Below are 26,434 nucleotides of genomic sequence, written 5' to 3'. Positions count from 1 at the left end.
CTCAGGTGGTCAGTGTATGTATTGTGGGCGGCACAAGAAATTTGATTGATAGGATGTTAATCCCATCAACATGTCTTGTGTAAATCACATTGGGCTCCCATGAACAGTGTGGAGAACAGTGATTCAATATCTACAGTCTCTTTCTAGGCCTCATGTTTATCCTCCCTGACAATATACACTAACTCAGACTAACCCTTGGTCTTGACCCTCAGCCTTTCAAATCTCAAACAGAAATGAGTGCAGTGCGATTCGGATACTTACCAAAGACAAAACACTCTGAACTCCCCTTTATTTACATATGATAATACAATTGTCTAAAGATGGAGTAATAGCTCAATTAAAGCAGTACAGATAAGACCTCAGTTTCTTGACAAGTTTAACTAATTAGAGTTATCTAATTATTGCAGGTCAGCGAAGTGTCCAAATTGTTATTGAACCTGGAATGGCTGTGGTCGATGTCGTTGACAAAATTTGGAGTCAGCCTTTAAGGGTCTTTACATTGGAGGCTTAAATCATCAGTGTAAGGATTACACAGTAATCCTGTGTGAGTAAATACCCAGCCTGATACATACAGAATGTTATGAATAAATCACTCTACAAAACTGCGCAACTGTTTTCTAAGAACTCCTAGGATTTCATGTTTTACAGACTTTAGGTCTGGTAGTGTTCCACACAGAATAAAGATTCTCAATTTGTATGATTTTGTTTCTTTTTCAGCATGAATTGAACAAATAAAAGTGTTATACATGTATAATATAATTACACGTAGTATATGGTTAAATGCATTGATTTTACAGATTATACAACATATATATCAGGTTTAAGATCTCTTAGTGCATACATACGGTAGTATAAATGACCTCTTAACAGATGCTAAGGAATGTGTCTTCTCCAAAATGCATTTCCAGTAATGGCATTAACATGCCAAGCTGCTGGGATCTGCTGAACATTTGCTGTTAAGGCTGGATTTGATATGCTGTACAGCTCTTTAATGACGCTTATTTATCTCTTCATTTTCTATTTCCACACACACCCCATTAATACTGGCACAATTTAAAACAGCTTTCCTAGATGATCAGAGATGTTGTATACCGTCCAGGCCTTGTGTTCAGAAAATACGTCTTTTAAACTCTGCTTATCTGCTTTCGAAATTGATGTATACAGTATACAAGCCTGCTATTATGTTGATGTTTTTCTATTGTTTGAGTAGTGAGCTAATGATAATTTCTTCCCTGTACCCTAAGGCATAACCCTTGTGCAAACCTTTGTGAATTTTTAGATTTTTATGAAGACATTATTTATTGTGTTTATTAAGCTGTTTTCTCTTGGGGACCGTTAGATGGTCACCACAATTTGTGTGATAGGTTTAACTATCCTTGTGGGAACTGTTCGGTCTCCACAATGAAGGAAAAACGTGACACTTCATAACCTCGACACACGCTAGTGTTTTTCAGGAATGTATTTTCTTCATCGGGGCTGTTTCCACAAAGCCCTTCTCTCAAACACACCGACTAAATGAGCTTTCCTGCTGCTGCCTGACAGTCTACAGGCCTAGTTTTTATTCATTTTCAGCCATTCCTGTGAAATAAACAGGAATTCAACATTATTCAATGCCACTGTTGTCTCTTTCTTCTTCCTATATGGTAAATTGGAGTGGAAGATCAATCATCTTAACAACAAAAAAGAGTTTCTGTGTTTCACAAGGAAGAAAAATGTGTCATTACACTCCCATGCAATTTGCAGGATGTGGCTCTATTGCTTTACTAAACCCACCAGACACTGTATTAACCTTGGGATGAGAAATTGATCTCACCCTTAGTGGAAAGTGCTGTATACCGGTTGAGCTTTTCATAGCCCATATGCAGACTGATTTATCTCAGCGAGCAGAGATTGGGATAGAACTGGGCTCGGATTAACTCCTCAGAGGGAAAGAAGGGAAGGATGTCTAAAATGTTACATATTTTACTTTAAATGACGTCACAGGGTTGTCAGCTAAAGCAGGACTGGCAGGTTGTTAGTCAGACGGAGGAGGACAGGAGAGAGAGTGTGTGAGAGAGGGAGTGAGGGTGGATAGCGCGCACAGTGGTGATAACACTATCTATCTATCTATCCTAATGACGAACGTCGCTTTCACGCGCTTCACTCATCACGCGCGTCCGTGAAGTGGTGTTTCATTCCTCACTCTTCTTGTCCCGCCCGCATCTCTAATTTATTTCAGCCCTGAGTAAACTGCGAGAACTATCGAAGAGCTTAGGACATGGTTTTTCACCACGGAACTCTCAATGTTTTATCGTGCGTTTTTGCCTGCGCTCGGTCTCCTAACAATGTAGAGAAAGTGCGCGGTGAGCGCGAGCGGAGCGCCAGGGCGATGTTGACGCTGTCACCTTGCCGGCTGGCTCCCATAGCCTCTTGACTTTTTTTTTTCTTCCATTGGAGTATATTCTAAACGAACTTGTGAATGTAAAAGAAGGGGACTGTTGTGAAGCAACTGAACCGTCCAGCTGCCCACGCTGCCTCTGGGTCGCTCTGCACATCCGTGCGCGCTTCTGAGGAGAAAAACGGGGACAAGACGCGTCCTTGTTTTTCGTGAATATTTTACCCAATCCTCGTTTGGTGCGCTCTGGAGAGACGTGGAGCTATTTCAAGCTTTCTGTTTCTCGGGATATATAACATTAGAATGCTAGCATCCGTCACATTTGGAGTAAAGTGTCTAACTTAAGGTGACCATTACGCTCGAGCGTCGACGTTTGCTGGAACGCGTAAATGGACGAATACCAGGACGACTGATTCGGAATTAGTATTTGGAAAAATGTGGCTGAAACGTTGTGTCACATGCAGGTAATAAATATCCCTTTAAATAGCTCTCAGCTAAGGGCTGAATGCATTAAACGCCCATTGCCAAAATCCTGTCATCTGTGAAGAGTTTTGTGGCAAGTTGATGCGCGTCATGCCGTTTTCACTTTACTTGTTTAGAATGTGATGTCTTACTTAAACATAAAAGCTTTGCGTTGGTAATATTCCCGAGGAAACGTTTTAAGTGATGATGGTTTGTATGAATAACTAGACGGCTCGTAATTAACAAGATTTTGAATCGAGTTGAAGTTATTCGAGCATCGCTCGCTAGGGGTCGCCAAATAACCGCGATGCGATACCAGAGACTTGGACGCGCGCAAATTAGGTCGATTATCAGCTAAACACACCCTCGCATATCACAGTAGTACACCATGCCAGAACATCATTTTCTGTGCGGTCAAGACATTCATGTCATTTTATGAATCACATCTCTCACTGTTAGAGTGACATTTTGATCATAAGGTTCAAATGGTGTGCTGTTTGCCACTGGAAAGTCAGGTTGATTCAGAATCAGAAGAGCTGTAATGGCCAGGGATTTATTTATGGTTAAAACAGGAGCCCTTAGCACTTACTGTACATATATAGGCAAAATGGGCATGCATGCAACAAATCTTTGTTATACATTCTGCATGGACAAAATCAGCCAAATGCTAAGTAATATGCTACGCTCAAGAATAACACCAGCTCATGAGTAAGAGCCATAAAAAGGAAGCAGTTTTCATTGAGATGTTCATTACTATATAGTCTCTAGTAAGGACCCCAATTCCAAGGAAGATGAAAACTGAGCAACTTATAAATTTGGCATATTTAAGATGGGAATGATGATGGAGCCAGACGAGCATTATTGTTCATTCTTTACCTGATGTAGGATGCTGCAGCATCTTGCATTCACAGGTTCTTTAAAAGGTGCTCTCTTACCAGAGTCACATACGTTAAAGTGAACATTTTACATATTATATTCTTGATATTCTATTTAGATGTGTTATTTCTTTACATAGCAATGTCATACTGTCCAGTGGCTGGTTAAGATTAGTCTTAGTCAGTTTAGTCTTACAAGTTAGTAATAATTTTTTCCCCCTTTAGGATTGGACATATTTTATATGTCAGTTACTTAAAACATAGATTGGTCTAATTTCAATCAGAAAAAAAGACTGATTACCCCTTGACAAACTGCTAGCTGGTCAGACTAGTAAGACATAGTCTTAATGTAATGACCATGCAACTGGCCTCAGACTGGTCATACAACTATATGCAATGAAATACAGCTTAGTTAGTTTGGATTACTCAAAAGTGTCTGGAAAATTCTTCTTGTTTTATGTTTATGAGACAGAAATCAGAATCTTGTTTTTTTTGTGGCCTTTCTCTTTGCTGCTTTGATTTACAGTAAAAATGGATGATGCAGAATTCACTATGGAAAGAGAAAAGCAAAGAAGACAATCTTGATGATCTGTTTGTACCTAAGTTTGACCAATGCCTACTGGAGTTTAGCAATGTGTTAGATAAGGAGAAAATTAAGTATGAAACTGCTGGTAAACCAGAGGGATTTTTTCTCATCTAGGTGATCTGCTGCTAAAAAACACAACTAAGTATTGTGAATTTTGCCTTCCTTATGCAATATTATTTTTTAGTTTTATAGTGCACGGTGGCAATAAGGCACATGCTTTATTGCACTCCAGCAAGGTCTAAGGTGGATCAGCTGCCAAGTTATAAGACAGCGGGCAATCTCCCTTTAGCAGTTTGGAAAATTCCTCACTATTCCGAGTAGGCTGAATAGCCTTGATGAAGATCATTAGCTGCATTCCTTAATTGCTCCATCAACTACTTTAATATCTTCACATCAAGGTTATGCATCCTCTCACAGCTCCGATGTTCTCTCGAGAGCCTTGATTCTCCAGTGTACCTTACAGGGTTATGCTGATGCTCTCATATTAAGGCAAATGGGTCCTCATGTGCCACAGACTGGGCATGTATCTCAGTGTCCAGCTCACTGACCTGAAAGCCGTTAGAAGAGTAAACTAATATGGGAATGTGGGGAATATCAGCCTGTGTGCTGACCTGAATAGCAGCTGGTTCATTATGGGCTCTGTCACTGGAAAGAATTACCTCGTCTCTACTTTGACACAACTCGTTGGGTAAATTTTTTTTTTTTTAATGTTTAAATGACTTAATTTGATCATATTTTTACATTTATTTCTTCTCCCTGTCAGATGAGGTTCTCTAAGTGCACACTGTATAGCCGTCGATGTCTTAAATGGCAGCACACAACTATCTCATTACTATGTACACTGTAGCGTGTAATAGCATGACACTTCTGTCATTTTTATACCACTTTTTTTCTTCTCGGATGTAAGCTTACTCGCTCTCTCTCTCAGTAATGCATGGCTGGTTAATGCAAAGAGTGCTTCTGCTATCCATTTGACACTCTTGATGGTCTGATATAATGGCAGGACGATTTGATTGCACCCACCCCCACTTAAACTGTTATGTAATAACGTCTTCAAGGGTTCAATAAGCCAGAAACAACTCCATACCATGGTTAATGCTGCAAATGTCAGTAAAGCTGAAGTACCTTAATTAGGAGAGTTTTTAAAGGCCAGAATTTTTTTTTATCTGAATAAAACAATTGTATGATTTCACTCAGGAATAGTATTAGTAAGTCTAAGGTTTTGCCTACTTCAAAGGCATAAATAAAATTGAGATGCCATGTTTAAAAAGTGGAGCTCGACAAATTCTGGTTATGTTACTTTTGCCTTTTCACAGGGGGAATTGTCGGTATTAGCATATGAATATTCAGAGAGTTTCTTCAAAGCCTTGATCGGAGTCAAGTAAAATATTATATAGCATCCTGACAGACTGACCAAGTTATAAAGCAGAGATATTTAACATACAGACTCTTGAGATGCACACACTCTTAAAAAATACAAGTTCTTTATTGGCACAACCCTGCATTACATTTGTTGAGTGAAATCCAGTATTTTTTTCTTATACATTTTGGGTGGCTGATTCAATAAATGTCACAATTTCTCCCAAAACAATTTGCTTTTCATAGAATTTTTTGCTGTGCTTTTGTCAACGGTTTGGAAGGTAAATAAGGCTTGTATTATTCCTTAATATTAAGAAAAACTACCACAAAGACATGATTCCTATGTTCCTATGCTCAATTCTCAGCTGATTTTCACACAAATGAATAATTCTGAAAACATTATTTTATGCCTAATCCTTATGTCAAGGTTAGAATTATAGTCAGTGAAAGAACAATATGCAAACATGCTTACTTACTTATAAAATTGTGTTTATGGAAAGTTCCTTGGTTTTAAATGGAGTAGTTAATAAAAAAATCCTTTGAAATTGAATCCGTTAAATTATACAATTTGAATACTTATTGTTTGTCATTAACACCAAATTTTTTTGTAATTTTGTTATATTGTTATTAATGTAATCATTTTTTTTAAAATCAGTCACACATTAAGTTTTAATTACTTTATTCTCACTATAAACTAACTATAAACTACAACTTTAGCCTCAGTAAACTCATAATGTGCTTCCTATTAATAGTTATATTGAATTACCATTTTGTACGAAATATGCTATATAAATAAACTTGCCTTGCCTTATTAAGGTAGATGTTAATTTTATGTATGGGGTAGGATTAATGGCATAAAACATGGGATTGCAGAATAAGGCATTAATATGTGCTTTGTAAGTACTAAAATAAGCTAGGTAAAAGTGCGAATTGGCCCTTAAAATAAAGTGAATACCAGATAATAATTTTTATCTGTCAAAAAACAGTATCTGATGAAAGTTTTTTGAAAACGTAATCCAGTTACATAACATTAGGCATTTTTAAGCAAATCAGCAGCATTGTATTTTTCAAGATGCATGACTGTGCAATTCCCTGAAGAACCTTTCATATCCATGGAACCTTTCCATTTCACAAAATGTTCTTAGAAAAGGCTTTTCAGATTCTTAAAATGTTCTTTACACTAAGCAAAAATGCTGCTTCCTGTTCACTGAAAGGTTCTTTGTGGAAGCCAAAATGGTTGTTCTATGAAATCTCTGTGTAAAAGCTTTTTTTGAACATTTATTTTTAAGAGTACAAAGTCAGTGTTAATTGTTTAAGATAAGTCATTATGGCAGCCAAGTGCCCTGTACCCTCAGCACGGCCTAACTGGGCAGGAGGAGCACACCTGAACCACACACACACACACACACACACACACACACACACACACACACACACACACACACGCACGCACGCACGCACGCACGCACGCACGCACGCACGCACGCACACACACACACACACACACACACACACATGTAATGCCTTTGTTCAATCAATACCACTTCTATAAAGCCTCAAATTTATCCGTCAACAGTGCCTGCTAGCCCTCCAGGGCCATGTCTTTCTCCCTCTCCTATTTTTCCACACACATCTTGAAAATGAACAGTAAACACTTTTATATAAGTTTAAAAGGACTCCGAGGATTTCTCCAGACACCAGGACATCTAGGTTTGGCCTGAGAGGAAGTCAATGCCTCTAACTAATGAAACTACACATTTACAGTAGTAATGAAAAAGAATATGGTTTCCATTGTTTACACTTGCATGTACTGGATGCGCTCAGGTTTTATTGAGCCTGTGGGTCAAGTACACAGTTGTGCTGAGGGATTTTAGTAATAGGTCTTTAAATGCCTGTAGCTGTTGAGGCTCTTTTATCGGCAAACTTTTAGTTTGGAAGATCCCTGCAGTACAGATGCAATGAAGATCTTTTCATCCATAATAACAGCTGATCCTCTCCTCCAAGCAATGTACTGAATTAGACACACATAGAGAGTCAGTTGGTGTGTGTTTGCGCATTTTTGTTGTTGTTTACTGTGTTAAAGAGCCACTTGTCTGTACTTACTTGACCAACTATAACACATAAAAGTCATCCAGTGTTGGACACATTTTGTTATTGTCCACTACAAAAAGTAGGCAGTTTAAACCAGTTAATGTTGGCTCAGTTTAACCCTGATGAGGTATTAGATGTTTTTACTGGATTATCATGCATAAATAACTAAATGGGGGAATTAACATTCATTTTCACCACAACATTTGTTTGACAAACCATAAAATTGCATCTGAAAATATTCTAGTCTGTTTACCATTGAATAAAAATGTGTTTAGATTCTGAAAAAAATCCACATATCTTTCACAAATCAATTTCTAAGCCTTAATTTTTTTTTGCACAGTTCCACATATTCTTCACTTTTATTTGAGAGGCGATCTCCATTTCAACCAATTTAATCCGCTCAATGGCTTCATTCTGCCAATCAGCATAATTATTGGATTAAAATTTGGATCATTCCTCAGGTTGCGGTTTGGCGTTCACTGTAGTATTTGTTGGATCTGATCTGAGCATTGTCTTGGTATTTTGGATTTGAAGGGAGTAAACAGAATGTAGAAATATGACATTTCACAATTCAGCCAAACAGCTGTCCTGGGGGAGATATTAGTGGCATCAGTCCATTATTCATCCACTCAAGAGGAAAGAAAACCATAAAATTTATGCTGCTCTTGTGAATCTGCTAGCAGCAGAAGCGGCAGCTAACTGTAATGGCTCAGAAACTTTTATTAACTCATTACCCATCTCTGGGCCTTCCTCAAATTGTAATAAAGTTTCATCTATTCGCGTAGTACTTCAGTTTAATTTATGATTGATTGTAAATTTGAATTAAGGCGGTAAAGCTAGAACAAATTATGTCCCATTATTTTTTAAGGTGTTTTACAATATTTATTGTATGTATGTACGTCATTATTTATTTATTAGGTCTAAATTTGCAGGGTGATTTTAAAACAATGTTTTCCCTCCAAACAGCTACAGTTGCCAAATAAGTTAGAAACAACAAAATATGATATTTTTCAATCACTATTTTAGACAAAATCAACACTAGAAAGAATTACATTTAGTCAGTATTTTATCAGTATTTACTACATCAATATTTAACTGCATTCTTTCATTTTACTAAAACATTTGAGTAAGTTAAATTTTTTTTTGTTGTGATTTTGTTTTTCTTTCTTTTTCTTTTTTTGATCCAAGCGGCAACAGTCTATACTATTTAGTTTTTTTTTTATTATTATTATTATTATTATTTTTTTTTTCATTTTCAACTTTTGCTATCAGCCAGCCCTAGCTTGAGTAAGTGAAAACTTTGTCCCCAGACCCTCAGTCTTTGAGTTTCTGGTCCGTGTTTTTGCCTGTGATAATGACTTGCGCTTGAGTTCCCATAACGTCACATCAGAGCAAGCAGACAGGGGAACTTTAGCTTACATGCTAATTACGAGTCTCAGAGAGTTTAGAAATGTAATTGAGCAGTGTAATTGCTAACTATGTGTGACAGCAATATGGACACTAGGGACACATAAACTGCCACAGAGAGTTCTGGAAGCTAACTGAATGTTTAACATACACTGTGACTTATTGAGGTCAAGCAGGGATCGTTTATTTTACGTGATGAGGCATTAATTTGTTTACATATATCATGTTAGTCCAAACACGAACCTTTGTTTGTATAGGAACTAACAGAAGAGATAGAAATTCCAGCACTCTGTGCACCAGTGAATTCTATAAGTCCATATCAGCTGGTGCGCAAAGAGTTGTTTGCATAGTCATTCCCTCTAAGAGACTTTGCACACAGAGGGTACGGAAACAATTAAGCCATCCTTTCACATTCAGCACATAGCAAAGAGAGGGAAATCTGCCCTCTGTATCATGGCTTGGGTGAAATTTTACATATTGAAAGAGATCCATGATTTATTTGTATTTTTTTAAATGTTGCATAAATGAAATGTTGATTATACTGATGTTGGGGGAAATATATATAGTAGTATATACCGGTCATAAGAAGCTTGGAATCATTATGATTTTTGATTTGTTTATTTTTTATAAAAGTTTGTGATGCTCACCAAGGCTGCATTTACTGATAAAAATACAGTAAAGATTTTAATACTGTAAAATATTTTTACAATATAAAATTTCTCTTTTTTCTGCTTTAATAAATTCTTAAATATAATTAATTTCTGTAATGCTATCTTCAATGTCACATGATCATTCAAAAAATAATTCCGTAACACGTTACATTAAGGTTCCATTATCCATCCATCTTCTACCGCTTATCCGGGGCCGGGTCGCGGGGGCAGCAGTCTAAGCAGAGAACCCCAGACTTCCCTCTCCCTAGACACTTCCTCCAGCTCTTCTGGGGGGACACCGAGGCGTTCCCAGGCCAGCCGGGAGACATAGTCTCTCCAGCGTGTCCTAGGTCTCCCCCGGGGTCTCCTCCCAGTGGGATGTGCCCGGAACACCTTCCCGGGAAGGCGTCCAGGAGGCATCCGGAACAGATGCCCAGCCACCTCAGCTGACCCCTCTCGATGTGGAGGAGCAGCGGCTCTACTCTGAGCTCCTCCCGGGTGACTGAGCTTCTCACCCTATCTCTAAGGGATCGCCCAGCCACCCTGCGGAGAAAGCACATTTCGGCCGCCTGTATCCGGGATCTTGTCCTTTCGGTCATGACCCAAAGCTCATGACCATAGGTGAGAGTAGGAACGTAGATTGACCGGTAAATCGAGAGCTTCGCCTTGCGGCTCAGCTCTTTCTTCACCACGACAGACCGGTACATCGACCGCATTACTGCAGAAGCTGCACCGATCCGTCTGTCAATCTCCCGTTCCATCCTTCCCTCACTCGTGAACAAGACCCCAAGATACTTAAACTCCTCCACTTGAGGCAGGAACTCTCCACCAACCTGAAGTGGGCAAGCCACCCTTTTCCGACTGAGGACCATGGCCTCGGATTTGGAGGTGCTGATTCTCATCCCAGCCGCTTCACACTCGGCTGCAAACCGTCCCAGTGCATGCTGAAGGTCCTGGCCTGATGAGGCCAACACGACAACATCATCCGCAAAGAGCAGAGACGAAATCGTGTTGTCACCAAACCTGACCCCCTCCGGCCCCTGGCTGCGCCTAGAAATTCTGTCCATAAAAATCATGAACAGAACCGGCGACAAAGGGCAGCCCTGCCGGAGTCCAACACGCACCGGGAACAAGTCTGACTTACAGCTGGCAATACGAACCAAGCTCCTGCTCCGTTCGTACAGGGACCAGATAGCCCTTAGCAAAGGGCCCCGGACCCCATACTCCCGGAGAACCCTCCACAGGCCGCCGCGAGGGACACAGTCGAATGCCTTCTCCAAATCCACAAAGCACATGTGGACTGGTTGGGCATACTCCCATGAACCCTCCAGCACCCTGTAGAGGGTATAGAGCTGGTCCAGTGTTCCACGGCCTGGACGAAAACCACACTGTTCCTCCTGAATCCGAGGTTCTACTATCGGCCGGATTCTCCTCTCCAGTACCCTGGCATAGACTTTCCCAGGGAGGCTGAGAAGTGTGATCCCCCTGTAGTTGGAACACACCCTCCGGTCCCCCTTCTTAAAAAGAGGGACCACCACCCCGGTCTGCCATCTCAGAGGCACCGTCCCCGACTGCCACGCGATGCTGCAGAGGCGTGTCAGCCAAGACAGCCCCACAACATCCAGAGACTTGAGGTACTCAGGGCGGATCTCATCCACCCCCGGTGCCTTGCCACCGAGGAGTTTCTTGACTACCTCGGTGACTTCAGCTTGGGTTATGGATGAGTCCACATCTGAGCCCTCAGCCTCTGCTTCCTCAATGGAAGACGTGACAGCGGGATTGAGGAGATCCTCGAAGTATTCCTTCCACCGTCCAACGACATCCCCAGTTGAGGTCAACAGCTCCCCACCTCTACTGTAAACAGCGTTGGTAGGGCACTGCTTCCCTCTCCTGAGGCGCCGGACGGTTTGCCAGAATCTCTTCGAGGCTGACCGATAGTCCTTCTCCATGGCCTCACCGAACTCCTCCCAGGCCCGAGTTTTTGCCTCCACAACCACCCGGGCTGTAGTCCGCTTGGCCTGCCGGTACCTGTCAGCTGCCTCTGGAGTCCCACAAGCCAACCAGGCCCGATAGGACTCCTTCTTCAGCTTGACGGCATCCCTTACTTCCGGTGTCCACCACCGGGTTCGGGGATTGCCGCCTCGACAGGCACCGGAAACCTTACGGCCACAGCTCCGAGCGGCCGCTTCGACAATGGAGGTGGAGAACATGGTCCACTCGGACTCAATATCTCCAGCCTCCCTCGGGATCCGGTCGAAGCTCTGCCGGAGGTGGGAGTTGAAGATCTCTCTGACAGGAGACTCGGCCAAACGTTCCCAGCAGACCCTCACAGTACGTTTGGGTCTGCCGAGTCTGTCCAGCTTCCTCCCCCGCCATCGGATCCAACTCACCACCAGGTGGTGATCGGTTGACAGCTCCGCCCCTCTCTTCACCCGAGTGTCCAAGACATACGGCCGGAGGTCGGATGAAACGACCACAAAGTCGATCATCGACCTACGGCCTAGGGTGTCCTGGTGCCACGTGTACTGATGGACACCCTTATGCTTGAACATGGTGTTCGTTATGGACAAGCTGTAACTAGCACAGAAGTCCAATAACTGAACACCGCTCGGGTTCAGATCAGGGGGGCCGTTCCTCCCAATCACGCCCCTCCAGGTGTCACTGTCGTTGCCCACGTGGGCGTTGAAGTCCCCCAGTAAAACGACGGAGTCCCCAGTCGAAGCACTTTCCAGCACCCCTCCCAGAGACTCCAAGAAGGCTGGGTACTCTGCATTGCCGTTCGGCCCGTAGGCACAAACGACAGTGAGAGACCTATCCCCGACCCGAAGGCGCAGGGAAGCGACCCTCTCGTTCACCGGGGTAAACTCCAACACATGGCAGCTGAGCTGGGGGGCTATAAGCAAACCCACACCAGCCCGCCGCCTCTCACCTTGGGCAACTCCAGAGTGGTGAAGAGTCCATCCTCTCTCGAGGAGTGTGGTACCAGAGCCCAAGCTGTGCGTAGAGGTGAGTCCGACTATCGCTAGTCGGAACCTCTCTACCTCACGCACAATCTCGGGCTCCTTCCCCGCCAGTGAGGTGACGTTCCACGTCCCTAGAGCTAGTTTCCGTGTCCAGGGATCGGGCTGTCGAGGCCCCCGCCTTCGACTGCCACCCGATTGTCTAAGCACCGGCCCCTTACGGTCCCTCCTGTAGGTGGTGAGCCCACGGGAAGGCGGCCCCACGTCGCTCCTTCGGGCTGAGCCCGGCCATTAGTTAATGTATTTACTAACATGAACAAACAATGAACAGTACATTTATTACAGTATTTTTTAGTCCTTGTTAATGTTAGTCAATGAAGATACAGTATTTCATTGTAAGTTCATGTTAATTCAGAGTACATTAGCTAATGTTAACAAGCACAACTTTTGATTTTAATTATGCATTAGTAAATGTTGAAATTAACATTAACTATATGAATAAATGCTGTAGAAGTTTTGTTCATGCTTAGCTCATGTTAATTAAAGTACTTAACTAATGTTAACTAAAGAACCTTATTGTAAAGTGTTACCGTGAATTCTTACATGCTGATTTGGTACTTTAATATTAATAATGGTTCTCAGTATTATCAATGTTGAAAACAGCTTTTGCTGCTTAATATTTTCGTGGGATTCTCAGGATTCTTTGATGAGTAAAAAGTTAAAAATAATTTGTAAGAATAAATTATACAAATAAATAAAATATTTGAAATTAAAATGTTTTGTAATATATGTATTCACTGTAATTTGTAGTCAATGCAATGCATCCTTGTTAATATTTAAAATTTTAATTTTAATTTAATTATATATATATATATATATATATATATATATATATATATATATATATATATATATATATATATATAGTAAAAATAGTTTTCAGCATTGTTATTTAATTATTTTGGATTTTTCCCTCAACACCAGCATATTCAACATTTTATTTATGCAACATCAAGCAATAAAAAAAATCAAGGATTAATAAGATATTGTTACAAATATTTTGAACATTATTAACATTATGAACAGTAGTACTTTTCCAATACAGTGAAATGAAACACTATGCCGAAACTCAATCAGAATTGGCAAGTCAAAGTGAATTGAGAGAACTTCTATTGAAGCTTCTATGGAGATTTGATTGACATCACATTTGATTGGACATGAACAGTAATGACAAAGTGGTAGGCCGATAGCATTTGGCAGAATGCAGTAGTAGAGAAATATGATGGAGAGAAAATAGACGAGCCTGACCCAGAGGCTGTCCAAGGAGCATGCCGAGTCATCTGATGGACACTTTTGAGGTAAAAATAGCCAGCTCAGGGGGGTCAGTAGGAGTTTGACTTTCTTTGATCCAGCGGTTACTGATTTTAACTACTCAGAACCTTCTGAAGGTCCTAAATTTTGTAAAGGATCTCACACCTTTGAAAACTGATTCCCAGTTTGAGATTTGAGTCGTGACCTTGAAACCAGACAGCATTTCAGACAAGATTCAGCTTCAGTGAAGGTTTCAACCCCCCACGGCCCTCTCCACACTGTTCCATGATTGTCTTCAATGGGGAGCTTTCTGCAGAAATATGATTCTATCAAACTGGCTTCATTTTCTCTCTAAGAAAAGAAGATGGTGGTATTGCTTCACAGACCTCACATTTTATTCCAAATCAGCAGTTGGCCGTGAGTGGGTAACATTAGCCACATTCCTGAGAGCTTGCCAGACACAGGGGCAGAGAACATTCCAGATAGCAATCCCTCTGACTTAAATGCTTTGATATTTGAGGCTTTCAGCAGTGTGCATGCATACAGTATGACGTTGCGTTGTGCATCAGGGTTCCTGCTGCTTTTGGATTGGAAGTCTATTGGAATTTTCTTGCATTTATGTAATACAGCATACTCAACATTAATAATTTATCTGTTGGATGACAGATTTTGGTGTGCTGCGCTAAAAATGCTTTAGATCCACTAGCATGAATTCATACAATTTTAATAATATTATATATATCCTTATTTAAAAAAGATTTGTTATTAATGAAATAATGTACCATAGCGAAGAACTATCAAGCAAATTAAAACCTTTAGTTAGCTGAACTAGTTCAAATTGTTCATTATTCTATTATTATAAAATAATTGTGCATAAGTCTTCTACATTCTTCTTCTGACCTCAATATATCAGCCTCATTTGTTATCAACAAAAGAGAAGTTTCCCTGCATTTTTCCATCAAAATAAAATCTCTTTGCTTTAATATTTGAAAGAAAAGTAAATATATACATTTTACTGTTGTTCAAATAATAAATATAATATAAAATAAAATATTTCATACAATATAAAATAATAAATAATAACTGAAACTTGACAGTTCAGTAGTATTCAAGTTATATTCCTTTATTGATTTGTTTTTAATAGATTCAATAATAATACAAATACAGTTTCATGGCCAGTAAAAAAAAATATTAATGGACTGGATATTAATATTCACTGGCTATTGAAAGGTTAATTTTGTGTGGCAAAATGTTTGTCTTAGTCCCTCAAATGATATAATAAAAAAATAAACGGAACAGAGAAACAATACAGTTGGAATCACTTTCACAACAATTTTTATCCAGTTGATGAGCAATAAAAACATTGATAGCCAATCAGAATCTACCCTGCTTTAAAGAATGCATGAATTTAGAAATCAAAATTGATGTTTTGTCATGTAAGAGGTCATTGTACTATAAAAACATCCTGTGAGTTTCAGACCTCATAACTTCCTCATAAGTCCAAAAACACCTATTCGGGCGAAAAAAAGCTCAGGAAATTACTTGTTTTAAGATTCTATCACATTATGATATAGTGCAAGAAAGCCCATCTCTGCAGAATCAGATTAACACCTACTTCTGCATCATCGCATCTTTGGCCCCGGCCACAGGATTGTTAGTGAGACGAGAAGATGAGAGTAAAGCATTATTTGTTTGTTCGGTACATTTCACTGAGGATTCTTTGCTCTGAGGATTCAGTCGCGCATGACAGTTGTATATCTAAATATAAAGCTATAATCAACACTCTCCATGGTTAGTTAATCTCCACAGTTGTAATAGTAAAAACGTAGTAACATTTTTTGAGAGAGCTCTACATGTAATACTTATTTTCAAATAATTAAAAAATGTAGTTCATGAGCCCTTTAAAGAGGGATGCTAATATTGTTCTTTATAGTTAGCTTTCTTGGTGTGAACAGGCCTTGGTGTGGAGGTCAGAGCCGAAGATGATTCTGAGTAACATGAGGATATGAGGGTGAATATTGTTCAGGATTTCCATTCTGAGTTGCTTGCTCTCTCATTTGTGTGTAATTGATTTATTAATGAATTTTCTAGTATGCCGAGTTGTAAATTGCTTTGACCATCAAATCACACTGTGGCATAAGGGCACATTATACACACTTACACACACACATTCATCATCTCAGCAGTGCTCTGGCTCTACACTGATCTTCCTTTGTGTTTATTGGTTTTTCTGTCACTGTTTGTTTGTTCATCCGAGGTCAGTAATGTCATTTACAGATCTGCTTAGAGAAACTCTCTCTTTCTCCTTCTCTTGCACTGTCGCTTAATTTGTGCCTTGTCTTTACTGCTCCATATTTGTGTGGTGTGAGACTCATGAAGAATAACGATTGAGCCTGAACTGACCTTAAGGCTTTAAAGTGCAGCGGTGTTGACCTCTCTCCTCCAACCATTATTATTCTGGGCCATTCTGCCTGAAAGGTACAAACACTTATTAAAGGCAGCTAAAAGAACAAGTCAATGTTTCTTATCTATAACGAATCCTCCTTTTCGACTGTGTCTCTTATTCTGTTTCTCAAGGCTGGCATTTGGTAGCCTTTTTGAGTCCTGACCAGTATTTGATTCAGAGAAACAAAAGTATTTTTTTTTTAGTGTATAAATGAAATCTTATGTACTCCAAGACTGCATTTATTCAAATAAAAATAAAGTAAAACTTAAAAAAGCTGTTATCTGTTTTAATATATTTTTTAAAATGTATTTTATTTGTGCAATGGCAAAGCTTTGTGGACTTTAAAGTCTAAACCCTTCCTAATCAAAATAGTGACACCCCTACTCTTAGTATTGAATGGACTTGAGTATATCTGATCAGTCCACCCCCTTTTTAATTTCATTTCTCAGATTCCTCAACACTCAGGTGAGTTTCTTGTGGCATAGCTATATCTGATTTATGTTGCTTGAGGTAGGAGAGGATTTTATTACATTTAATTACATTGTTACAGCTCGAAGAGTTACATGAAATTATTTTGTGACTCCCATAAATTATCTCTTAGTTATCAATTATTAGTCATAAAGAAAGTTTTGATTTTGATTCTGATTTTGAACATTGTGTTGCCACTATCAACACAGTTATACTTGCTGTATAGTCTAAAGAAAAATTAAAATAATAATAATAATGATATATATATATATATATATATATATATATATATATATATATATATATATATATATATATACAGTCTCCATAAAGGATTATTAGGAACACCATACTACTACTGTGTTTGACCCCCTTTCGCATTCAGAACTGCTTTAATTCTACGTGGCATTGATTCAACAAGGTGCTGAAAGCATTCTTTAGAGATGTTGGCCCATATTGATAGGATAGCATCTTGCAGTTGATAGAGATTTGTGGGATGCACATCCAGGGCACGAAGCTCCCGTTCCACCACATCCCAAAGATGCTGTATTGGGTTGAGATCTGGTGACTGTGGGGGCCATTTTAGTACAGTGAACTCATTGTCATGTTCAAGAAACCAATTTGAAATGATTCGAGCTTTGTGACATGATGCATTTTCCTGCTGGAAGTAGCCATGAGAGGATGGGTACATGGTGGTCATAAAGGGATGGACATGGTCAGAAACAATGCTCAGGTAGGCCGTGGCATTTAAATGATGCCCAATTGGCACTAAGGGGATCTAAAGTGTGCGAAGAAAACCTCCCCCACACCATTACACCACCACCACCAGCCTGCACAGTGGTAACAAGGCATGATGGGTCCATGTTCTCATTCTGTTTACGCCAAATTCTGACTCTACCATCTGAATGTCTCAACAGAAATCGAGACTCATCAGACTTCCAGTCTTCAACTGTCCAATTTTGGTGAGCTCGTACAAATTGTAGCATCTTTTTCCTATTTGTAGTGGAGATGAGTGGTACCTGGTGGGGTCTTCTGGTTGTGCGTGATAATCCCAGTAACTGAGCAGATTGTGAAATACTCAGACCGGCCCGTCTGGCACCAATAACCATGCCACGCTCAAAACTGCTTAAATCACCTTTCTTTCCCATTCTGACATTCAGTTTGGAGTTCAGGAGATTGTCTTGACCAGGACCACACCCCTAAATGCACTGAAGCAACTGTCATGTGATTGGTTGATTGGATAATTGCATTAATGAGAAATTGAATAGGTGTTTCTAATAATCCTTTAGGTGAGTGTATATGGCTGTTTATTTTTTGAATGATGATTAATATTAATGTTTAAAATAGTTTTAATGCTCAAAATATTTTTGGAAAATTATACATTTTCTGGGGGGTGGGATTCTTTGATGAATAAAAAAAAATATTTATTGACGATTGAAATCCTTTGGAATGCTTTGAAAATAATACCCCGAAACTTTTGACCGGTACAGTAGGCTCTTTCTTTCTTATTTATAAACTGTCATGGATATTTTTTCCCCTCTTTTGATTGTAGTTGGTGCTCTCTCACTGCTTGCTGTTTGGCCACTCTCAGAAAAGCCTATGGGCATCTCAGGGAGGTTACAGGTGAGGTCCTGTGCAGGTGAGATGCGCGTTTCCTGTCTTGCTCTCATGCCCCCTTTCCTGCATACATGAGATGACCTCAAAGCAGAGCTGAGAGCATAGATCATTAATAGAGCAGATAAAGCCTGTGGTTTCAGGACCAGAATAAAACAAACGTTGATGCTTACCATTCAGAATTACACTCAGCCACTGAGCATTAAAGAGGCCAGTTTTATAGACAGGTACGCAGTGATCCAGGCTAAGTGAAGACGTGTGGGCTGTTTATTCCATTTTCTGATAAATCCACAATAATTGTTTTTTAATTATTTTTATAGGTCTTTTCACATCAACTATGTTTGGAGATACCATTGTCAGTATTATGCCTGTAAGGCACTAAAAATCCATTCTTTTCTCTGTCTGAGTCCAGGGGAGATGCTAAAATGAAACTTAAAAGTTTCATTCTGTAATGAAAGAAGAGAGGGATGAGGTGAATGCATTACTGGAGGTCATCAGTTTTCCATCAGACTGCTTTTGGAAAAGGTAAATATCTCAGATAAAGAGAAAGAACGTCCGATAAAGAGAAGAATGGTTGATGCTCTTGCCTTTCTGTTACTGTCTTTGTATCTATTTTTCTGCCTTTGCATTTAGGCGGTTCCATCCAGTCAGATGAATAGGCATGTTTGATCACATAGAGTTTCCCCTGGAGCAAGAAATGCATGACGGAGGGAAAGAGAGAGAGAGAGAGAGAGAATGAAAGGACCCTCACGAAGCTATTCATGAGCTTCTCCTAACGCGATGCAAATGAAAGGTTTCTTGTATCTGCTGAGTTCTATTTTAGGTGTGTGAAAAGCGGTATGGAGACTTGCTCAGGGAGATACTCACTATACAACCCAGGAAAGGCAGGCTGAATGGACAGGAAGTGTGTGTGTGTGTTTTGACACACATATGCATGTGTGTACAGTGTTGAACGTTTGGAGGATCTGATTGTTTCAGGGCTGCTCGAGCCACTCTGCTCACTAACAGTTACACTCTCTTGAGCCACAAGGCATGATGCTTTTTAGAATTCTCTCACACTGTAAAAATACCACATGATGGCTTATGATGCTGTTTTAGAGTGTTGTTCTCTTTTACAGGTTTTGTCTGACATTGCTATCAAGTAAACTCAAAAATGAAGTAAACTCCTGAAAGGTTTGGGGTCAAGAAATTAATACTTTTATACAGCAAGGACACATTAAATTGATAATTAATTGCTGCTGAAAATTCAGCTTTGTCCTCAAAGGAATAAATTACATTTTAAATATCAATCAATCAAACAAACAAATAAATGGTTATTATACATTGTATAGTTTCACAATCTTACTGTACTTACTGTATCTTGTGAATAAATAAGTGCATTCTTGCTGAGCATTAGAAAATACTTTCAAAACATTAAAAGCTCTTTGTGACCCCAAACTTTTGAATGGTAGTGTATATTATACTAAACAGTATATTGCATTACTTTATTCATTTACCAGATGCTTTTATCTAAATAACTTAAATATAAGGAGCACCACAAGCAAGTTTATCATAAGAGCCAACAATATTTGTAGTATCAAGTTTCAAGTGGAAGATTAGATTAGATTGCTATTACAGGAAGCTCCTTTGTTTATGATTGCACTTGCATATGAAGTGTCTTCAGTTGTTTTCTAAAGGGTGTGATGGTCTCAACAGATCAGGTCCAAGTTTGCCACTCGTTCAGAGGTACAGAGAGACTGAAGGTTCTAGAAAGTTTTATTGTAAAGCAGCCACCGGGAATCCACTCATTAACTAACAATAAAAGTCGATTACTAGGGTGAAATCAATTTTTATTTGAAGGTAAAATTTTGAAATTATAGGCTGATGAATGTTGTTAAAGGCCAAACCTTAGAACCCTAAACCTAAATTCTGATTGGTTGATAGGAATTGTGTTGATCAAGGAACATGTAATTGTGTTGATCAAGGAACATGTACTACTTGGTTAAATCATGGTAAGATGTAAATAGAGTAGCAGAGTGTGGTAGGTAGGTTGGGTAATTTAGTAAATGTTGTCTTGTTGACGTTGAACTTTCAGGAATAGCTTGTTTCTCTTTCTGTATGCCGTGCTGTTGTGACTGTAAGCCAGAAGTCGTGGCACTGTCCAAGGTGCTGAAGAGAGACCTTCATGCTGCTCTTTTGATTAAAGTCTCAGCTCCAGACAGCCTCAAATTTCTAGAATGACTCTGAAACAACTAAAGGATATGTTCATTGTAATCTCTTTTGGGGCCTTTATGTCTTCTGCAGGAACAGCACCTTTTTTGCTGATTCATAAATCTGTGTTTCGAGAAATAACATTGTTACACTGAATAGCTCAGGCATGTCTTTGAAAAACTGTGAAGATAATCTCACTGATTTGATGTACTAACTAAGACCTGCCAGCAGATTAATGTGTGAAATCTTTCCTATAGTGAGTTAATTGCAGGGCTTTGGAATGACGTCACATCTCTCCCAACGAGAGAGCAGGGATTTGTCCTTTTCCTTGGCTAAGCCTCATTACACACTCTCACATACGCAGTCATCCCTGTCATGTCTCTCCAGTCTGCTTCTGATGCTTCTATATCTAGATAATTACTAGGAGATCCTTCCTCAATAGCTTCATACTGGCCAATTTTAAGCAAGACTAGCATTGCTGTCGAGATAAATACAGTATTTTATGTTATTTTATTTCATTTATTCACATCTTTCCATTTTTTCATGGTATATTTAATGTGGCTTTTAATATTGAGTTATATTATTTTATTTTACACGTTTTTAAATTTATTTGGTAATTAATTTATTTTAATAACAAATTAGCAATATTTGCCTGGCATATTTAATGTGGCTTTTATTGATTTATTTACAACATGGCTCTATTTTCCTGCCATATTTAAAGTGTTTATTATTTTATTTTATTCACAACTTCATTTCATTTTACCTTGTGTTGATCATAGCAACAGTAATTCATCAAATATAGGTATGGAAACATTGTTTCATTGTTTACTTAAATACTTAGTCTATATGCCATTGTTTAATTTATTATTATTATTATTATTTAAAGTGAACTTTTATTTATAAAGGAAGTTCTTCAATAGCTTTTAGTTTGCTGTGGTATTGAGAACTTGTATCAAGAATTGTGAAATTTCTCTGCAAATTTCATGAGCATCAATTGGCATTCTGAAATTTTGTTATCATTACAAGCCTTCAGTCTTATAATCATATCTCTCTCTCTTTCTCTGAGGCATTGTATGTGTCTATGTGTGTGTGTATTTTTATTGAGAGGGCGTATGTGTGAAGAGGGAGTCATGTTCTGTCATCATTGTGGCAGGGATATGAAATGTCAGTGCAAGGCTGTTGGAGATATCTCCCCCACAGTCACAACAAACACAATCACACACACACAGCTGATCTCTCCAGTGGTTCACACTCACACACACAGGTTCTGCAGCACACAGATCAGAGTATGTGAAACAGCCATTTACATCCCAGTGATCCAGCAGGAACCATATTCTGATGCAGTGCTCTTGTACGCTCATGTGCTAATGGGCCAATGTGAGGATGACAGCTGCCTGTTCATTACTGCCAATATCTAAATATGAAAAGTGAAATCCTTCCAATTCATTTATGAACCATATATGAAAGACAAGTTCAATTTTGTCCAATGATGCCATGATTTTATATTGTGGTCTAATTAGTAGGTATTAACTTTTTTTTTTAGATGAACATATGTAATAAGAAACTTTCTCTGCCTAGATTTTATGCTTTCATGCAAAGTTAAATTATAATTACATTTAGTCAAGGAAAGAGTGCATATGACTTTACTTCCATCCACTTTAGTCCCATTAGGATTTCATTTATATTTTACCTATATAAGTATTTTGTTCAATCAGATTGTTTTTGAGTAATTCGGCACTGTGATACAAAATGCATATTTTACAAACAGATATATGTGATTACTAATGTAATTACCCTTTAAGTAAGACAATAGGCCGACATATTAATACGCCTATATTAATGTTTTTCATACTTTTATATAAACACAGACCACATATCTTATGGGATCTTACTGGTATTAAATGTTAGCCATTTTGATTTCACAATTACAACGGACTCCACTAGTTATCTTATAAAATAGATTATTATGAATTATTTGTAAATATAGATAATTCTACCTGTTCCATTACATTTTCATTATTTTAACTCAGCTTAGGATAAACCAGCTGACTGATCCAAGGATTTAGTCGGCTGTACAAGGATAAGACTGACTCAGATATAAGTTGCCCGCTTATCCAACATGCAGGCACGGAATCCATATTTATTTGCAGCACTTCTCTTTAAGTGTAATTCAGCTGAAAAATCAGCCCATGAGTCATATGTCAGTGAGCATTCGGCTTGCTGTCGGGTTTCTCAAGTTTCGTCTTGTGTCTAGAGAGTATGTGTGATGATTCGTAATGTGAAGACAGCTGAGTAACTAGTACTGGATGTTCCTGTATTTTCCACAGGCCATATGTTCATCTACCAAACCTACGATCTCATTAATAGTTAGCTGGGACAGTGTTGACCATATTCCCTCTGGATATACAATATACTGTGCTTGCATGTGTATTCAGACCACTATTGTTTGATATTCTTTTGTAACCTACCATCCTAAAGTCTAAGTCCTTAGTGAAAATATGAAATTGAAATTTTAATTTAAACCTTTAAAGTAAGTTTTAGTTTTAGGATAAAAAAAAATCAATGTTATGATGTAAAAGGAACAAATACATTTTTATTTTTTGGTGAACTGTTCTTTTAAGCCTCTTGGGTCGATGAACTTGCCTGGGACACGCGCTACTAATGTTTAATATTGGATCTGCCTACCCAGTAGAATTATGTATTATTTACACCGATCAGACATGACATTATGACAACCTTCCTATAGTGTTGGTCCCCCTTTTGCTGCCAAAACAGCCCTGACCCATTGAGACATGGCCTCCTCTAGACCCAGGTCGGTGTACTGTGGTCTCTGACACCAAGATTTTAGCAGCAGATACTTTCAGTCCGGTATCTTGCGAGGTGGGGCGTCCATGGATTGGACTTCTTTGTTCAGCACTTCCCACAGATGCTCGATTGGATTGAGATTTTGGGAATTTGGAAGCAAAGTCAACACCTCAAACACGTTGTTGTGCTCCTCAAACCACTCCTAAACCATTTTTGCTTTGTGGCAGACCGCATTATCCTGCTGAAAGAGACCACAGCCACCAGGGAATACCTTTCCTTGAAAGGGTGTACATGGTCTGCAATAATGGTTAGGTAGTTGGTATGCATCAAAGTAACATTCACATGGATGGCAGGACACAAGGTTTCCCTGAAGAACATTGGCCAAAGCATCACACTGCCTCCGCTGGCTTGCCTTCTTCCCATAGTGCATCCTGGTGCCATGTGTTCCCCAGGTAAGCAACGCTCATGTGCCCACTGTTGGCGCTTTTGGTGTTGGACAGGGGTCAGCAAGGGCTCCCTGACTGGTCAATGGCTGTGCAGATTGCAGACCCATACGTAACAAACTGTGATGCACTGTGTATTCTGACACCTTTCCATCAGAACCAGCTACGGTAGCTCGTCTGTTGGATTGGACCACACGTGCCAGCCTTCGCTCCCCATGTGTATCAGTGGGCCTTGGCTGCCCATGACCCTGTTGCTGGTTCTCCACTGTTCCTTCCTTGCACCACTTTTGATAGATACACATACTGCAGGCAAGGAACGCCCCACAAGAGCTGCAGTTTTGGAGATGCTTTGACCCAGTCAAGTTGTCTAGCCATCACAATTTGGCCCTTATCAGACTTGATCAAATCCTTACACTTGTCCATTTTTCCTGCTTCCAGTTCATCAACTTTGAGGACCAAATGTTCACTTTCTGCCTAATATTGTATATCCCACCTACCAACAGGCACCGTGATGAAGAGATAATCAGAGTTATTCACTTCACCTGTCAGTGGTCATAATGTTATGCCTGACTGTCTGTGTAGCTTTGACAGTATTATTTGTTGCACAGTGTGGTGTGTTAGTCATGACATCTAGTCCTGAGAGGGTCAGTAAATGACTATCTATAAAGGGGATTCATACTGTATAAGTACTGTACCACCCTGCAACACTCATCACAACAGACTGAGCTACATATTGAGTTCAAATGTTAAAATAGAGAAGAAGAGAGAAAGAAAAAAACAGAGAGGGAAAGTTCATGTGATCAAAAGACTATGCTCTCTATCTGTGTAATGGTTAATAAATCCTTTTTATTGTGTTATTTCCCATAATTTGTTGCATCATCAAATAAAAAGTGTAACCTTTAGCTTCAGAGCTCTGTGGAAAAGTTATAAAGCCTGGCAATTTACTCAAATTGGAGATATTGCAATTATTAACAAAATGTAAGGAACGAAAAGCAATAATGTTTCTCAAACTAATCAGGCAGATTTCATTGGTGATTTGAAATATGTTTTTGAAATGTAAGCTTGGGAAACAGTTCTGGATTTCTAAGTCTCTCCACAGAGCTAGAAGTAGCATTTGACTCAAAGTAGTTGCCTGGGGGTGTTCTGAAGATGGCTTAAAAGGACTTTGGTGAAACGCATGATCAATCCATTCAGTGTTTATAATGTTATTCCCTTTACTTTTAACAGAGCGGATAAGAGTGAGATGGAAAAAGGAGATGGTGTTATCATTTTCTTTCTGGCTTTTTCAGATAGCATATTTTCCATTTCACTTTTTAGGAACTCCAGAGTTTCTTCTTTTAACTTCATTGTGTCAGGAAATGTGTTGTTTAAGTGTTTTCATTTAAGTAAAATATATATTTTCTCCATTATTATGAATATGGATGAGAAAAGAAATTACATTTTCCCACTGAGTCTATATTTATTCTGCTGTTAAATCTAAGCAACTAATAACAAATCTTATGCAAGTTTGCAAACATAGTGAATATTAGCCTAATGAATATTCAAAATGGATCTTTTGTTCATCTACTTTATTCTTGTCTTTGTCCCTTGTAGTTTTAATTTATTGCATTAATTAATTAATTAATTTTAATTATTTTCAAATGTATTTATTTATTTTCATATGTTATCAGTTCAGTGCCCTGCAAAACTCAGCAGAATGCAAGTTTGGTGATTAAATAAAACACAACACTGTAATATGCCATTTGGCTGATAACTTTGTTAAGAACTTTAACATTATTTGGGTTGAATTGTAAGATACTGTATGACATGTTTATATGCATAATGCAGATAAATCAGTCACAAGTTGTGATGAAATGTCAGTAAAAACAACAACAAATTTAAAGAACATTCATATGAATGGCAAGTAATTTAAAGAGGTTTGCCTGTCATCTTAATTGGCTTGTGTGGCAAAAAGCTAATTTTGAACTGTGTGCCTGTTGGTAGTCTGTGAATTCAAACTGGTTACTAAAATAATCTAAATAGAAACAAGACTTTTGCTTTGTGGGCGATGTGTGGAATTACAATGCAGAATCTAAATGAGTTGCACCATGCTGAAAGGACCCGAATTGTAGCTGATGCGTTATAAGTACAGAGCAGGGAGGGGTTGTTCATGCAAAGCTGTCCTCTATGTTTTTCTCTCTCATTCACACCCTGTCTTATGCGACCCTTAATTTAGTCCTCATTAATATCACAGCAGCCTCCTTGAATTCACAATGTAGCCACCTAATTTCATCAAAAACCAGCGGACGGGTGATCATTAATAGCACAACATCGGTTCCAATGCATCTTCTTAAGTAAATACAATGATTTTGCTGACAGGAATTACATTCTAATGGAACACATTTGCACAGGGA

At 39.0% G+C, this 26,434-nt stretch overlaps 1 protein-coding gene across 1 annotated transcript in view; it reads left to right on the top strand.

Annotated features, from left to right (window-relative positions):
- Positions 1–2,043: 2,043 nt before the first annotated feature.
- Positions 2,044–26,434, top strand: part of LOC132114650 (adherens junction-associated protein 1-like) — a 62,163-nt gene continuing 37,772 nt past the window's right edge. The window contains exon 1 of the mRNA XM_059522884.1: positions 2,044–2,838. Within this exon, the coding sequence (XP_059378867.1) occupies positions 2,810–2,838 (29 nt within the window). The 5' untranslated portion in view covers positions 2,044–2,809. The remainder of the gene's footprint in view (positions 2,839–26,434) is intronic.

Source organism: Carassius carassius, chromosome 34, assembly GCF_963082965.1.
Source record: "Carassius carassius chromosome 34, fCarCar2.1, whole genome shotgun sequence".
Classification (NCBI taxonomy): Eukaryota; Metazoa; Chordata; class Actinopteri; order Cypriniformes; family Cyprinidae; genus Carassius; species Carassius carassius.
This window is presented reverse-complemented; position numbering and strand designations above follow the sequence as displayed.